At 50.0% G+C, this 17,631-nt stretch overlaps 1 protein-coding gene and 1 long non-coding RNA gene across 3 annotated transcripts in view; one reads left to right on the forward strand and one right to left on the reverse strand.

Moving 5' to 3' along the window:
- The window catches only part of XKR6 (XK related 6), a 188,279-nt gene extending 177,284 nt beyond the window's left edge, over positions 1 to 10,995 (reverse strand). Inside the window, exons 1-2 of one of the 2 annotated variants that reach the window (XM_074895466.1) lie at positions 10,744 to 10,995; positions 10,268 to 10,704 (exon numbers count right to left, since the gene is read on the reverse strand). In XM_074895466.1, the coding sequence (XP_074751567.1) occupies positions 10,268 to 10,704; positions 10,744 to 10,995 (689 nt within the window). Of the gene's footprint in view, positions 1 to 10,267 lie in introns of both variants that reach the window. The other variant, XM_074895465.1, reaches the window with a different exon arrangement.
- On the forward strand, positions 10,489 to 17,184 carry LOC141955875 (uncharacterized). Its single transcript, XR_012632788.1, has 3 exons — positions 10,489 to 10,596; positions 14,677 to 14,869; positions 16,429 to 17,184. It is a non-coding gene; the product is annotated as an uncharacterized LOC141955875 (long non-coding RNA).
- Positions 17,185 to 17,631: the final 447 nt, after the last annotated feature.

A 17,631-nucleotide genomic window follows, 5' to 3' on the forward strand; every position in this document is an offset into this window, starting at 1 on the left:
ACAAGCTGCGATTTTCTGAATATAACCTCGTTCTTCCCTGCGACAGAAGATAAGTGAATCTTATTTTAGGGAGCCCTTCACCCTTTTAATTAAACAAATTAATATCACTTCTCTGTATCTCATAGCTTCTATTATCTTTTGTGAACTCCTACAATTCTGTTGTAAAGATATATTGAAAAAGTGCTAATTGAGATAATCTCTGGAATTCAAGAGTTGGTATATTTTTAGCCATGTTTTAAAACTATTTTCCCTTTGTTTCTGGAATGCCTCCCATCCTTCCTCCCATGCCAGACTGTTTACATTATTTAAATGCCTTCTGCTTATACCACTCTTTACAATTTTTACTTCAACAACATCGGCCTCCGTTGCTCTTTTTTCCCTCGCTTAGACATAACTGGGATGAATTCCAATCCCAAACTCAAAACCACTCCTGGTGCTTTACTGCTGTCTTCTGTGTTTGGTACACGAGGCAACGCATTACTGCCAGTCCTATCATCCAGGACTGCCTGGGGGCGGGAGGAGGAATCAAGCACAAAGAGTTAAACTGTTCTTTTACCATAAAAAACAGGGAAATGGGGATTTTCCCAGACTCTGGAACTCTCTGCAAACTCACCGGGATACTTGCCATCCCCCTGCTTTAGCAAACAAACCACTGAAAGGATGGGGGTGCCCAACACTCCTTTATCTTTGCAGAGAGCTGTGAAGTCCAGTGCCCATCATGCAAGCAGAAGCATGGCCTGGCACTCCTGCCCCACAGAAAACCCCATGGAGTGAGAACCACGAGCTGAAGGAGGCTCCAACAGCTGGCCACGCTTCTCTGTTGCTTGGATTTGATTTGCTTTTTCCACAGGTTTAATTAGAAAGGTGATAAAGGCAGCTCCAGGTGCAGAGCCTTTTGCATTGTGGCTCCTGAAGAGTTTTTAATAAGAGTTCTGCCAAATTGGTGGGGGTTTTACAGCCAATTTTTCCCGCATCAAGATGACCTGCAAAGGTAGAAAGGGTGATATAGCACAACAGCCTATTGAGTTTTTCCAGCATGAGTGCAGACCTCTGCAGTGTTAATTTAAGCCTGTTCACAACAGGCTTGTTTTTCTTAGTCCCCGCTCACAGACCATCTACAGAAGGACACTAAGGCAGCATTTATGATGCACTCCTGTCTCAGTCCTATTTCCCATGGGGTACTGGGACAAGTAAGAACACACCTATTCCCTCAGCCCATCCTGTACAAAAGGGGTTACGATATAAACATATTTATTAGGGATGCAAAAAGCCTCAAGAGCCTCTGCAGCATATAAACCAAATCATCATAACGTGCAACCGCACAGGCAGAGAAGAGCAGAGGAAGAAGAGGTCCTGGTGGTAAAGGCTCTGGCCTTGAATACAGGAGGTTTCAGTAAAGCTGCCAATTCTGCAAAAGATCTTCTGTGCAGCTGAAGTCACTTAAGGACAGACTGTGAATATTTCATAGGTGAACCTGAGCTCTCACAGATTTCAGAAGAAAGGAGATGTGAGGAGAAGCACAGTCTTCAGGTCCCATTATAGTTTTGGGGACACATCAAGATTGCCTTTCACTCTATTTTTTGTCTCTTGGCCAAGATCCGATTTTGCTCTAACGGGGCTGCTGGTTCAGCTAGGGCTTCGAGACGCTGATGGAAGGAATAACACGCACATTTATACCGAAATAACGAAAGCAGACGCAGACACATAGCTCAGCCATCCAAGCATGTGCATACTTTAAATGGAGTACTCAGTCCCTGGGTCAAATTTGCCCAGATGCAGAGAAACAGCAACTCCTGAGACTCCTCCTGAGCAATGTAAACATGGCTCCTATGTTACAGCAGTTACATGTAACCAAACATAGGCTGAAACTGGGATACAGGGTGGTGGGTAATACAAATTCCCAGAGTGGGGAGAATTGCAAAAAATTTAAGAATAAAAATCCAGCCATGGGGAGCTCCAGTGGGCTGCTACCAGCTGCCCTGGAACATGGCCAAATGCTCAGTCCCACAACCCAGGAGATTTTTGGAGCACCCTTGACACTGCGGGCACCACCAGTCCCCAAGGACATGGGATGTGCCTGTTGATATGCCCTGCAAACATGCTGTTCTGCTCCTCAGGGTTAGAAATGCAAGCTGCTCCTCCCACTACCAGACTGGCTCTGGGTTTGAGGTTTTTCTAAAGATTCCGCTCCCAGGAAAGCTCTTTCCGTGTTTTCTTGGAATCCAATTTGGAAAAGCATCACAGTGCCCTAAAGCAGTCACAGCAGACTAGGGCATCAGTCTGAACCCCAGCACACCAGAAGGTCAGTCAATGAAGTAACACTATTTGCTACATGTTCTTTGCTTATACCTTTAATTACAATTTAATTTTATCTCTAGCCATAGCAAAGCATTACTATGATTCATAGCTCTTCCTACTTAAAAGGTTTCAGGTTGTTGAAACACTGGCTTATACTACCGCTGATTTTCATGACAGTGAGGTGCTAAAAACCAAGTCAGGATTCAAAGGAAATAAAGCAAAATGAAAGTAGAGGGAGAAGTTCTGTGAGAGATCCAGACTTCTCCACAGGCTCCCCTTGATTCCCCAAGGAAAATTACACATTTGACGTCCAATTTCTGCTCCTTGCAGTCTCAAGACAGCAAAAGCCGCTCTCCTCCAAAGAGATGCTTTATCACCATCAGTTCTACCTCCATCCTTTTCATTAAAAGAAATGTTCCCTGAATAACCTACATTTGTACTGAGAGGAGAACCACTGCAAGAAATAAAGCTACCTCAGTGCAGCTAAAAGCAAAATGGAAGTGTCTAGAAAGGTGGAAAATCAAGAGCTTATAATTTTAACATTAAAAAAAAAAAAGGTGAGCCATTTTTCCTCCTTCCCTTGGCACCCTGCCTCCCCTTCACCAGGAAGAGAGCTTTCAGGTTGCCACTGGCATTAGAGATAAAGCTGTAGGGCACCTGGAAAAAAAGGCCCAACTGTCTCTCCTAGAGTTCAGCATGAAGCCTGAGCAACTGAACAGGGATGTTCTGGTCAAAGACCACGCAGGTAGCAGCATTCAGGAAAGCAGCCTGCAAGCCCACATCAAAGCAACCATCTTCCCTTCTAGTTTTCAAACCCCTGGAGATGATCTCTTGAAAATACCCAGCACTGGTGTCCGCGTCTTAAAAGCCATGGAAACATTATGCTGGTTCCAGTAAGAACAAAGTCAGGCCACCAAAGCATTTCTGCTTCCCCTTCTTCCTCCCCAGATACCCTGGTAGAGAGGCGACGAGCTGTTGTCACCACTGGACCACCTCGTGCCCACATGGGTCTTCCTCAACAGCACATCCCCACGTCCAAGAGGAAACCAAACTCCAGTTTCTCCTCCAAGTCCCGCTCACCCACTGACCCAAGCCATGCTGCTGCTGCAGAAACACCAAATTGCATGGGAAGGAGAATTTTCCACCAGGCCAGGGCAGCACGTTATTCCTCCCAAGAAAAGGTTTGGAGAAAACTCTGCCCTCCCAAGGCAGGCAGAGCAGATCTACTTCAACATCTGTGGTTTGACCCCCTCTAGTGGGTAGCACTCAATAAGACACGGAACCTCACCACCACCCAGGAACCAATGGAGACCCTACTCAAGTGGTAAAGCCTTTTTTCATGATTATGATGATGATTGTTATTTTCACACACACACAACCTACCTGCCTTGCGCTTCCGATTCAATGTCTTTGGACCTTTGCACCTGCAGCCCGGCACTTACTTACAGAGATCCCACAGAAAATTCATAGAAATGGGGGCAGAGGTTTTTGGAAAGGAGAACCACCTCAATGGGAAAAAAAAGTTATACCCCAGACCTGATTTTGTAGGAAGAACATATTTATCATTTATCCCAGAATGTTTTTTCTCTGCCAGCTTGCCAAAAGCTGACAAAACTCCATACTATAACATCAAGCTGTTAAAACTTGGCTAAAAGGAAAAACTTAGCTGCCAGACAAGCTAACCAGAAAAAGCTGAAAAAAATATTCGAGTGTGCCAGGGCAGGCTGTAAATTTACAGACAGGCTCTACAAGAGCTGAACATCCCAAACCGAGACAATGCGGCAGGATTAGGTCAGCAGGTTCTCGTTCCTCTGTCATTTGACAAGCAGATGCCTCCCACTTCAAGGGACTTGGGCAGCTATTTTAAGAGTTGTAGTCACCTGTATTTCCAAACTATCCGAAGTAGCAGGTATCTAACTCGCAGCTCATCCCAGAACAAAGTATTTTAGTAGAGCCTTAAACCCACTCATTACGTAGTCATTAAATACCACATATTCCATTTAAACCCACTGATTCATCCTTCCACCTCCGGGAATGCCTAAAGATGAATAACTCATAGATTTGGTCTTTCCACTAATAAGATGTCAAGTCTTCGCTTAAATTTTAGAAATTTTTCTTTTAATCACACAAACACACAAGGTGTTTTTAATGTCAAAACTGTGTCAAGGGTTATTCTGGTCTGTTTAGTTGGTTTTTTTCCAGAATGTTTTTCTTCTAAATATGTATCTAAATCAGTTTTAAAAACAAGACCCACAGACATATTACATTCAAGTCACAAAACTTACCATTACTGACAGTTTGACACAGAGCAATTTCCAGCTGATCAGCATTCATTTTAGCTCAAACTCCACATACTGTTAATCCAATGGAATCCAATAATGTTTGCTTTAACAGCACGCTACAACACGAAGGATCATACTTCATACTCTAAACCTTGTATTCCAGGACAGCGATTACAACCCACTAACCCACTTATAACAGAGGTTAAACAGCAGACATAGAAGTTTTACTCTTGTCATTAATACAACTTGTGCAACGAAAACTTCAAGTCAAAACTCTCTCTCCTGAATTTACACAGCTGAATGGCTTCAGCAAAAGCAACAGCCCTGGCAAGCTCTGACAACTGACCTGCCTTCACCCTATTTCCAGCAAAACCACAGCACTGCAACATCCCTCCTCAATGAACAGCCCTGCTGCAGCTTGCAGTGCAGCAGCTCAATAGTGAGAGTAATGTGCCCCAACTGGCATCCTTTACTTCTCAGACAGTCTGGCTGAATTGTTCCAGTCCTCAAACTAATCTAAGAGATTTGAGATTGAAAGGTAAGAACCGTAGATTTATAAAGGTAAAAACTCCAGGACCTGAGCTTTATCAGTGGGAATGCTGTTTGAGATCATTCAAGCAAGAATTAAAAATATATATATATATGCATATATATACACACACACACAGACATGTTTTTACAATGTCTATGTGTACTTTCTTTCCAGCAGCCACTATAGGCAGGCAGTGTTAACACAGCCTTTGGTTCCCAGCTGAGCAAAAAGCAACCACAAAAAGCAGGAATATCATTTAACCCCCCCTCAGGATTTTCACTGCCCCTCCCCAGCACTCCTGCCTGGTCACAATTCATTATCTGAATAGGACAACAGAGGACATGAACATAATATTGCTCAAAACCAACAAGTTACTTCCACAATCCTGACAAAATGAAGAGACAATCTTGCTAAAACAAGAGCCCGATGTATGTTTGTATTTCTGACATAAAATGTTATTTATTCATCACCTTACTGGCAAGTCTCCTCAAGATTTAGGAAGAGAAGTCCCTACAGGAATCGTGTTATCTTCCAAATCAAAACCCAGATTACCTAACGTATCCAGGACGAGGATTTCTGCACAACTCCAACCTGCCCCCTCTATTCTCTACGACTTTGCTCCCAGCTGCTGAGCAACAGCCACGCCAGCCTCTACAGAACGTACAATCCCGATTACACTACATGCAGTCGCAGGGGGTGCCCATGATCACGCAGGAAACCAGGCTCGGTGCATCATGCACTGAACTTACATCGTCCTAGGTCTTCCTCCTCCGTCCCCACGTTAAAAACTTCTTACCAGCACGGAGCGATTTAGCTGCAGGCAAACGCCGCTAAAACAGCACTTTCCAGTATTAGTCCCATCACCGCATTCAAGATTCATTTTAATGGCGTTTGCAATAGCTATAGTGGGAATGCAAAAAGACACCCTCGTGGAGGCTAGCCCACAGATCCCATGAAGTTAATTCTTGCTCTGGCCAGATATTAGGAGTCAGCTCCACGCTGTCCAGCGTGCCTTAAAAAGCAGGAGCTGTGAGCTAGGGGGATTAGCGATCAACAGGAGAGAAAGCTCCCTTATTTCACCTAACATGATCCAGCCTGCAGAGCTCCTTTTTAGTTCCTTTCGGCAGTCCCAGCCCTGCACAACCTCTGAAACAAATGTTTTTCCTCTGCATTAACAAAGCAGGGAAAAGTCTGGGCAACCTGAGCTTTGCTTCTTCATATTACCCAGAGAAAAAAAAAAAAAAAGTCACCCCTTCGCACACACACCCCCTGTCTCTACCTCCATCGTTTCTGTGTCCCCCTCCCCACCCGCTCACTCAACCGTGCCATGGCATGGAGTGTTTCTGCAAACGCCGGCTTTCACCACAGCTAATACACGATCATTTCCTCTTGCCTGGCTCCAAGAAGGGAAAAATCTAACTTGCCAGAGGAGCATCTGCATCGAGAACTGCTTTTGCTGATGGGATCAGCACTCGGGAGTACCAGAGAAAGCAGCAGAAAGGGTCGCATACCAATTCATCATCCCCACACGCATCACCTGAGGACATCCCCCTCCCACCAGCCCCCAGCCCAAATCTTGGCCATAAAAAAAAAAAGAAGAAGAAACCCCCAAGCAGAAGTTGAGACCGCTACACAAATGACATTGAAGATGCATAAGAAATATGTATTTGCTGTTGCGCCGCACAGTTTCATGGGCTTATTTCCTAGGTATACATTTCATGCACCCTTCCCACACAGATCCCCTCCCCTCCACCCCCTCGGCTTCTTTAAAAAAAAAAAAAAAAAAAAAAAAAAAAATCTTTGATGTGTATATTCATTTTATCTCGAGAGAGCCGTGTCCTCAGAAGGGGTGTCAAGGCCCTCCCCTGCCTCCACCCACACACCCCTCCTCCAGGCTCAACCATGCTGTCTCCATCTTAACTCCAGCCACTTCTTCACCCATTTCATTAGGCAGCCGACTTAACCCCTTCAGCTACCAAGATGTAGGGGACAAAAAGGACCTCCCCATCAATCATCACTCTCTGCCGTCCCCTTCATCTTTTTCTCATCCGTATCCCAGGAAAAAAAAAAAAAAAAATTCTAAAATCCACAGTGAGGTTATTTTTGCCCCATTAAATCAGCTGGGAAATACCAACCTAAGGATATTAACCCTTCCAGTGAGCCCCTCCAGGGCTTCCCCCTGCTTCACTATGACGTGTCATCTTCTCCCCCCTTAAAATAATTCAGTGTCTTCTCCCTCAGGATTATTTTAAAAGCTACAAAACCCAACCAACCCACCTGCAGCCTCTTCCCTACAGTCTAACCCATCCGTGGGGTGGAGGGGAGCATTTACCACCCGGTGACACAAACCGGAGGCTTCCCTCCACCCTCCATCACCCAAACCTCACACCCCTTCCACCCTATTAACCCACGTCCCATCTCAGAGGATGCTGGGCCACGCCGGGTCTTTACGGTTGTCCTTACAACACCCCTTTCCGTAAGACCCGACATCTCTTGTGGTAGCGTTTGCATCTACAGGCTTTCATCCCGGAGAATCCCTCCCTGCCTCCTCCCACATCTCTTTTTGAGGAGGATAACGCAATTTCCAGCTCACTCTGGAGGATGCTTTTTTATTCCCACGGAGCCCCGGGGGTCACTTCCCAGAGTCTTCCTCTGGCCAACGGCTCCTCTACCCCAGGACCTCTCCTGCTAGAGGGGAACAGTCCCTGTCCCTGACCTTCAGCCTCACGCTGGCAGCCCCAACGTCCTCACTCCCCCGCCGCCTGGCCGAGGGAAAAGGTTTCTTCTTTCGCTAAAGCCACAGCCGAGGCATCGCGCTGCGTTTTTCCACTCCCACAACCTGCTCATTCGGTGCAGGGGAGAGGGGGGGTTCCCCCTCTGCCGAGTGAGGAGAAGCTCTCAGGGATGGATGTGACCCTCACCCCTCTCATCATCTACGGGGGGGGGGGGGGGGGGGGGGGGGGGGGTTCGATCCACTCCAGGACACCAACCCTCTGGAAACAGCACATCCCAGCCCTTGGCAGCCGGGGGTCTGCCATCAGCCCCCCCGCAGACCTTCTCTGGAGCAGCTCCCTGCCTTCTGTGGGGCCTTCCCCTTGCCCCCCGCCCTAAGCCCCAGAAGGGGAGTGGTGGGGCAAGCCCTCCCCAGGGCCACTGGACCTCCCTCTGCAGTGCTGGATGCGAGGGTCACCCCCAGCCCCGGGCCTGTCTCCTCGCTGTCACCCGTGGGGTGACCCTCCCACCAGCTCCTGTCGGGAAGAGCAGCTCCATCCTCTCCCGCTCCCTGCCCTGCCCCATGTCTGTGGGGTAGCGAGAGCCCACCCCATCCCTTGGGGCACCATCTACAGCCCCACAGAGCTAGAACACCCTCCACCCCTCACACTTGTGGGGGGCACTGACCCATGTCCCCTCCAGGCCACGAGGTGACAGCGGCCCCCGTTCCCCTCCCTCCAGCCCCACACACTCCTTTGGGGGGCATCTCTCCTCTCTTCGGGGCTCTCAATGAAGCAGGGGTCACGCCAAATTTCCACATGGAGGACACTGACCCACATCCTGCTTGGACCAACAAACCCCACTTCTCCCACCTCAGCCCCACAGACACATTTGGGGGGAACTTCTCTTCCCCTTGGACGTCCCCTCAGCACAAGGAGGGTCCTCCCACCTCCTCCAGGCAGGGGAGCACTGACCCACGTCCACCTCAGACTGTGAGGTGACAACGACCCCCAATTCCTCACCTCAGCCCCCCAGGCTCACTTTGTGGGAATCTCTCCTTCCTTTGGGTCTCTCCTCACCCAAAGAGGGACCAGCCCCCAAATCTCCCCTTCTCCACATGGGGAACACCGCACTGCCTACAACCGCCTCAGACCACGAGGTGACACTGACCCATGCCCATCTCAGACCATGAGCTAACAGCAACCCACAGCTGCCCCACCTCAGCCAGGGGACAGTGACCCACCTCTGCCTCAAACCAGGAGGTGACACTGACGCCCATCCATCTTAGACCATGAGGTGACAGTGACCCCCATCGGTCCCACCTCTGCCAGGTGACACTGACCCACCTCAAACCATGAGGTGACACTGACCAATGTCCACCTCAGACCACGAGGTGACAGCAGTGCCCATCCACCTCACCTCAGCTAGGGGACAGTGACCCACCTCAAACCATGAGGTGACACCAACCCACCTCCACCTCAGACCGTGAGGTGACCGTGACCCACCTCCACCTCAGATCGTGAGGTGATAGCAACCACCATCTGCCCCATCTCATCATTGCCAGGGGACAACGACCCACCTCAAACCATGAGGTGACACTGACCCACGTCCACCTCGGACCATGAGGTGACACTGACCATCTCCACCTCAAACCATGAGGTGACACTGACCCACGTCCACCTCAAACCATGAAGTGACACTGACCCACGTCCACCTCAAACCATGAAGTGACACTGACCCACGTCCACCTCAAACCATGAAGTGACACTGACCCACGTCCACCTCAAACCATGAAGTGACACTGACCCACGTCCACCTCAAACCATGAGGTGACACTGACCCATCTCCACCTCAAACCATGAGGTGACACTGACCCATCTCCACCTCAAACCATGAGGTGACACTGACCCATCTCCACCTCAAACCATGAGGCGACACTGACCCATCTCCACCTCAAACCATGAGGTGACACTGACCCATCTCCACCTCAGACCATGAGGTGACACTGACCCATCTCCACCTCAGACCATGAGGTGACACTGACCCACGTCCACCTCAGACCATGAGGTGACACTGACCCACGTCCACCTCAGACCATGAGGTGACACTGACCCACGTCCACCTCAGACCATGAGGTGACACTGACCCATCTCCATCTCAAACCATGTGGCGACACTGACCCACGTCCACCTCAGACCATGAGGTGACACTGACCCATCTCCATCTCAAACCATGAGGCGACACTGACCCACGTCCACCTCGCATCGTGAGGTGACACTGACCCACGTCCACCTCAAACCACGAGCTGGCAGCGACCCCCGTCCACCCCACCCGCGCCCGGGTCGCGCTGACCCACCGCCATGTCGGGCAGCCGGCCGACGGCCGCCCCCCCATACCCCCCCCCCGCTTCGGGGACACACACACACCCGGCCGCCCCCCTTACCTCCAGACCTGCCCCATCTGCAGCAGGTGGATGACGGTCTGCCAGACCCAGACGGAGATCCTGCAGAGGCGCTGCGCCCCGGGGGTGGCGGTGCCGCCGGCTCCTCCTACCCCGCCGGCGGGTCCCCCCCGGCGGCCGGCGGCCCCCATCATGGGCGGCCCGCGGCTGCTGAGGCCCTGCACGGCGCCCAGCCCGCCGCCCGTGAAGTCCTGCACGAACCAGCGGAAGCTGAGGATCTGCACCAGCACCGAGGGCAGCAGCACGAAGGCCAGCGTCAGGCCGCACCAGACGTAGTCCCGCCGGCCGTAGTGGTGCAGCGCCAGCCACAGGTCCGTGCCCACGTCCCCCAGCAGCACCAGCAGCGCCAGCACGATCCACAGGCAGTCCAGCCACGGCCGCTCGCCCGCCTCGCCGCCCTCCGGCGCCCGCGGCGGCCCCTCGGCGGCGGGGCGCGGGGCCAGCGGCTCGGCGGCGGCGGCGGCGGGCGCCCGCCCGAAGAGGCTCCGCAGACAGGCGCTCCGGCAGCCCCAGTAGCACGACGACGTGTTGCAGCAGTGGCAGATGTGCAAGGAGCTGCTGCCGCCCGGCTCCTCCGCGCCCTCGGCCGCCGCTGCCCCGACGCCGCCGCCGCCGCCGCAGACGCCCGCCGCCGCCGCCGCCTCGTCCAGGTTGTGCAGCTGGGCGAAGCCGCCGCCGCCGCCGCCGCCGCCATCCGACTTGGCCGCCATCTTGCTGCCGCCGCCGCCGCCGCGTCTCCGGCCCCTTCGCCGGGCGCGCTCGCTCGCTCTGCCCCCCCCGTCCCCGCTCCCGGCACCCCCCCACCCGCCGCCCGCCCGCCTGCCCGCCCGCCGCTTCCGGGGGCGGCGCTTCCGCGCCCGCGCAGGACGGCCCGGGCCGCCTAGCGACCGGCCGGGGCAGCGCCGCCGCCCGCCGGGCCGGGCCGGGCCGGCCGGGCCGCCGCAGGGGAGCAGGCCCCGGCCCCTGCGCTGTGCCGCGCCCGCCGCAGCGGCACCCCCCGCGCTGCCCCCCGGCCCCTCTGCGGTACCGCCGCGGCACCCAGTGGGGTTCATCCCCAAGCACCGTGCGCTGGCACCCGCAGCCCCCCCCGGCCCCTGGTGCTGACCCAGCGCAGCTCCCCCCCGGCCCGGGAGCTTTGCCCGGCCCGCAGTGCGACCCTCCTGTCCTCGTCACCCGCTCGCCCTCAAATCCCGGGACCCCCACTGTGACACCCGGGCTGTCCTCGGGCTGCCTCCCCCTTCCCGCCCCAGCAGCTGCCCGGTCCCACAGGTCCAGGCTCTCTCCTCGGGGTTCCTCCTCGCCCTCTCCCATCCCGCGGCCGTGGTGGCCCAGGGGGGCTCCTCTCCCACCCCCATGGCATAGCCAGCAGTCTCCCACCCCACCCCGCCTCCTCTCCCACCCATCCCATAGGTCCCCCATCCTGCAGCAGCAGTCTCCAAGCACCCCAAACCTCACACGGCCTCGGTGACCTCCCAGGTCCCCACCACAGTGTCCTCCTGTCCCCCATCCTCCTAAACGCAAGGCTCCCCCATCCTCTGCCCTCTCGCGCTTGGCCCTTCCTTACCCACTTGGGGGGACGCAGCTTCACCCGCCCTGTTCTTACGGGCTCAGGGGCACAGCCGGCTCCTCTCCACGGGCCCAGCTCCTTGTTGGAGGAGACAAACCTCTGGCAAGCTGAGGAAGCAGCTCCCAGCTCCAATTTTGGGATCTTCCCCGGAGCTGAGCTGCACCCCAGGCAGGTGTTTCACCGAAGGACCCGCTGGCAGGCTGGGGAAGCCAAATCCAAGGTCTTTCCCTCCCTGGTTCCCTTTCTACCCGTTCACATTTTTTCTTTCATCGTATCCATCTTTTCTGTGCTGTCTTGTGCTGTCCTCTGTAGGTTACAATCTCCCCTCTCTTCTGTTGTTTTTTTCTCCCATTCGACAAACGTCCTTCTTCCAGATGCTCTTTCTCCATCTCTTTCACTCTCCTGTAGGCTCTTGCTTATGCCTCTATCTGTGGGAGTTTGAATTCTGCCCTTTCTCTTCTGTTTTCTTATTTTTCTTATTTTTTTAAATCATGGCAAAGTATCAGGACTGATAGATTCAGGGCTTCAGAACTGGCTGCCAAAGTTACTGCTTCGCAGAGTCTAAATTTCAACAGGGGCAGGAAAAAAACCCCAAACAGGCAGGTGGAAAGGTGCATAAGCACAGATAAAATACTTTTTCCAGGGAGGGAAAACTAATTTAATCTTGCGAAGAGTGGGAGGACTTGCATATATTAAATAAGCTGTCTGGGAAGCGTGTATTTGGCATTTCGGAGTGATGTCGAAGGAGTTCAAAAGTTCTGCAAAGTCCGAAAGACGCTGCCGGTTTTGAAACGGTTGGATCCTCCTATAGCAGAGAAACAGAAAAAAAGGAAACAGAAAGAAAAGCTTTGTGCATTGTCCAGATGAATGCACTCCAATGCACGCCTGCATGTGGCCAAATCAAAGTCATTTGGAGTGCGTGAAACTCCAGCGCAAAGTTCTTCAGAAGGAGAAAACTGGTGTTCTAGATATAATGGGATCGGAGAGGACATGATCCCCACGATGCTGAATTCAAATGTTGCAGATAGTCCCTTTTTTTCTGCTGACTGAAGCTGTGGCAAGAAATATGAATATGGAAATAAGTGAGATGAATGCCAGCCCTTAACTTGACCAAAATGAATTCATGTGCATAAGGCATGTATAATAATACATATGTAACATAAAATCCCTCTTTTTGACACTTTAAAGCCTAAGCAGTAAATATGTATGTTAATTCTCAGAGCAGTAAGAAATAAAGACTCCGGGACCCGTTTTCTTGGGTGAGAGGCACCCATATTAAGCTTAAACTTTTGTTTTGCAGTATGATGGGCTATAAATGGAAGCATTCCTCATTTCTTCAAACTTTTCTATGTAGCAAATTTGCTGCATGTGATTTAAAAGGGAAAAAAAAAACCAAACCAAAACAAAACAAACAACAAACCAGGAACCAAACCAGCACAGAAGTAATACAACTATTTGGTCTTATTATTTCAATAGACGTGTAGGTGCACGTTGCATTTCATGACCCAATCAGGGGGCAGAAGAGTCATCTGTTTTGATACAAAAACAACCCAAACTTGTGCGATGAGACATACGGGTGGGAGAAGACAGCAGTTAAGGATTATAGCGTTGGCACACTAAATGAGAAAAGCAGTTTCTTGGGCAATATATGACATGATACAATATATTGTTGAGCCTGCCTCTGAATTTCTCGGAGCAGTTGTGGCCACCTGTGTCCAAAAAGGGTGAATTCAGGCTGGAATATGTGCAGGGAAGAGCCAGGCGTTGGTTAGAGGTCAGGACAGTCTGTCTTTCTACTGTGGACTGAAAGAATTTGGCTTGTTTAGTTTAGCAAAATGAGACTGGAGAGGGAATATGTTTTCTGCCTATAAATACATTCTGGAAAGTAAATGCAAGCGAAGGGAAAGGCGTCGTGACACTGAAGGGCAACAGCAGAAGAGTAAATGAGTAGGAACTGGCCATGAATATATTTAGTCTAGAAATCGGAAGATCTTTCCAGTAGGAGTTACAGAGACTAAAAAAAAAAAAAAAAAAAAGGTAACCAGTTTTAACACATAGCTTCATAATTTTATAAAGGCAATTGCATGCCAAGGAGAGGCAATAAACAGTTGGGATGAAAGCCCTTGAAAGGTTTTCCAGCCCAGATCATCTCTCCTTGGAAAGATCTTGTCCATTTTGATGCGTGGTACGCTACGTTCCTTCCTGCATCAGGCGATGAGTCACGGATACATGACTCCGTGGGTGGCCAGAAGTGATATCTCCACCGCTTACATCTTAATTCCTGATTTTCCCATGATGTTCTCCAGCTCCTGCTCACTCACTTAGCACACAGCAGAGATGCAGCCACGTTCAAAACACCCCACAAACCCCTCGTTTCCCTGGTACCCACGGCCACCGCTGGGCGGTCGCTTTGGCCAAGGACATGGGAAAGATGCTTTGTCCCTTCGATCGACAAGAGCTGCAGTCCTTAACACCGGCCCTTCCAGAGAGCTAGAACAGTCGTTAGTCAGAGCCTGTTGCTTTTATTAGCCAACATTATGTATTTTTAAGAGTTTTTTTGGAAGGCGCGAGTGTCAATCACACCCGTGTTGAGATCTCTCTTAATTGATTTGTTTGAGAGGAGAAAGCTTTTCTCTGTGCTAAGCGGAGATCCACGCTTCCATCACGCTGGAGGCACTTGTGTCCAGAGGTCCAGGTAAACTCTGGGTGACCCTTAGATCTGCAAGTATTTATAAAACGTGTTTAGCAAGGGCTTTTCCTTTGCAACACTCCGAGCTGATCTGCCTGTGCCTTGCATTTCATGGGGTTTTTTTCTGTTCTTCAGAAGCACCAGCGAGATACCAGACGTGCTTGGTACTCCAGCAGCACCCAGCAAACCAAGGCATGGGATCATAACCTTCTTGTGCTGGCTGGTTAAAGGCTTTTTTCGTCCTGATCAATACACTAATTGAGCTGTGTGGTCTTCCATCTTCCAGGCATTTATTCAGATCAGAGGAACAAACACTATATATAGAGAGGTATGTAAGCCAGGAACAGAGCCGTGTAAATCTGGAACTACCTCATTTAAATAACTGGGGGATGGATCCAGCTGGGTGTTGGGTATATGTGGAGTACTCTGCTACCAGCACAGATAATTACAATTAATGGGGATTTACTTTAAGCAAAGTAGGTCAGAAAAATAACATCTTATTGTGTCATTAGTTTCCATCAATTACTTCCATGTTGTTTGCTCAGTTCCCAAGTCAAACGAGTGTGGGCTGACAGCGTTGAAAGCTGAACTTGGTATTGTCTCTAAAAATCAAACTGCATTATTTCTGCCTCATGCATCATCACTAACAATAAAGCATCCACCACTGGAATATAGCAGGTGGCTTTGTTATTCATGCATGAGGCAGAAAAGACTCCAGCTTCCTTTGCAATGACGTTAACGTCTCCGCAGTACTAGAACTTGGCTGCGTTGGTAATAGTTGTTGTGTGAGCTTCACTTAGAAGAAACTCTTAGGTTAGTCCTTCCATTGATTAACTTCTGTACTTTCCATTGGAGTCTTTGAAGGCTACGTGTGTGTATCACGAGAGGATTAACACGATGCTGCTTATTGCTGTTACTTGTCTCCCTGTGACAGCACTTGGTGACGTTAGGCTCTCTAGGAAAGGTGCAGAAGGTGCCCAATGTTGTGTATTGAAAAGCCAGCTCACAGTCATCCTAACCACTGCCTCTAAGAGAGTGTGAGGAATGTTGGGTGAAGCTTTCCAGTTCTAGCACTTCTGTTTTATTGGAAGGCTTAATTTTTGAGCTTTCGGTTTAGCAGTGCAATCGACTGACGAGTGTTATCAGTGACTGTCAATAATCGTGTGTTAGTCCCTACTGATATTTTGAAACAACTGAACGTGGTGTGTTCTCACAGCTGGACCAGGTGCTTGACGTCTAATCCCAGTTCTTTACAACTCCACAATTTCACATATGCAACTGAGCAGTTTTGAAAGGCTTACACTTTCCAGTAAATAAATTAAAATTAAAGAATGTGTTTAGGCTCCAGTAGTCCAGTCAGGGGCAGATTCTTTTCAAAGTAAATATCCTTGTGAGCCACCCTGGTTTCACTCACTGAAGTTTTACCAGGATGGGACTATCACAGAGGAAGGTATCTAAAACAAAAGGCTATTCCTTAAAAACAGATTCCTCTTTCTGGTTATATTTTTGGCAAAATGGAGTTACTGCTGTAACCTACAGAGGTTGTGAAGCTTGATTAAAGTCCCTAAAGCATGTTCAGGTCCTCAGGTGTTGCATGATAAAAGCTGGATACCAATTCTCTACTAAATAAGTAATTACGTGAATCCTAAACTTCTTTATTGGACAGTAATATTACATTTAAATTACTTCACATCTCCTGACAAATTTACGAATTAGTATGGTCTTGGGAAGTGTGCATTAACAGGCTTCAGAGTTCCTATTATCTAGATCTTACCTGCAGTGACATGGTTTATTCAGCTCTCCTCAGGCTTCCTTTAATCTCCTGAGAGCTGCAACTCTTTTCATTTATTACTGCGCATCAAAAGGAACCTGTCTCTCTGCTTTCAGAAACATGCCTTTGTGGGACACCTTTTAGATGCAATCAGCTGAACCGGTGACATTGGATGCGTGACCGTGGGGCCACCTGGGGACTGGCCTGTGCAGAAGAGGGTGACTGCAAGAAGCTTTCCGACCTGTCTGCCTTTTCTTTGCAAAGCCGGGTAGTTCTTGCAGCTTTCCTGTTAAACCGAGCACAAGCTAATCCCCTCAGTCGTGCTCTTTGAGGTAGCGGTTGCCCGGCAGGAAGAAGCAACATGACTTCATCAGCCAAAAAACGTGGTGAGCGGTGCAGGGAACTGTATGTTTCTCCCCTCGGAAAAGAATTAACAGCTAAGACCTCCAGTTTGATGGACTTGCTTGGTGCTTTTCCAAGCTGGGATTTAGGAAAAGCAATACACAGCATTTCCTACTTCCCCCCATGGGGCTCCAGTGATTTAATTGGCTATGAAGGGCAGGGACGTATCTTGTAGAGTAGCTGGCTGCTATTGTCAGCGTGCCACACTGCTCTTCGGAGCTCAGTGAAAAAATAAAGTTATCAGGTGATGCTTCCCCTTCTGAACGGGGTCCATGTGATGGTTGGCCACTGTCTTAGGTAGCCTATAGCCTTTCTGTTCCTCACTGGGAAAGCCAATGTGTAACCATGGACCATGGGAGGAAGCGGAGCTGCATTTCACAAACTTAACTCAGGTAAAGTACATTCCCTGTAATGTGACCCTTTCCAGACACACTCCCCGATGCTGATTTTAATACCTGATCATGCATGTAACAGAATAAAGTATTTTCCTGTAATTAATGCTGTCACTACAGAGTTGTTAATTAAATGAATGACCTTTTCTGGCAAAGCAAATAAAGACAGAATGTTGCACTAATCCCAACCTGCCTGGGTTTCCCCTTGGAAAACAACAAGCAAAAGGCTGCTGGTGGTAGCTGCTCTGGTGGCTGAAGCTTCTTCCATCTCCCTTTAGCTGAAACATCAGCCCAAACACTGTCTGTTTCTAATGTGGACTATTACACCTTAGTGTCTCTACTTCCTCTCTTCGTGGTCATTCCTCTAGTCACGGTACTGCAGAGAAATTGTCTTCCCCTGATTCCACACTGACCTGGTGAGATCCTTCATGGACCATTTTCCTAAAGCTCTGTCCACACCAGGTCTCCTTGGTTTTCTCTTAATTTTTTGTCTGAGGACAAAATTTCCATTCCCATAGATGTCAT

This window comes from Athene noctua, chromosome 1 (assembly GCF_965140245.1).
Source record: "Athene noctua chromosome 1, bAthNoc1.hap1.1, whole genome shotgun sequence".
Taxonomy (NCBI): domain Eukaryota; kingdom Metazoa; phylum Chordata; class Aves; order Strigiformes; family Strigidae; genus Athene; species Athene noctua.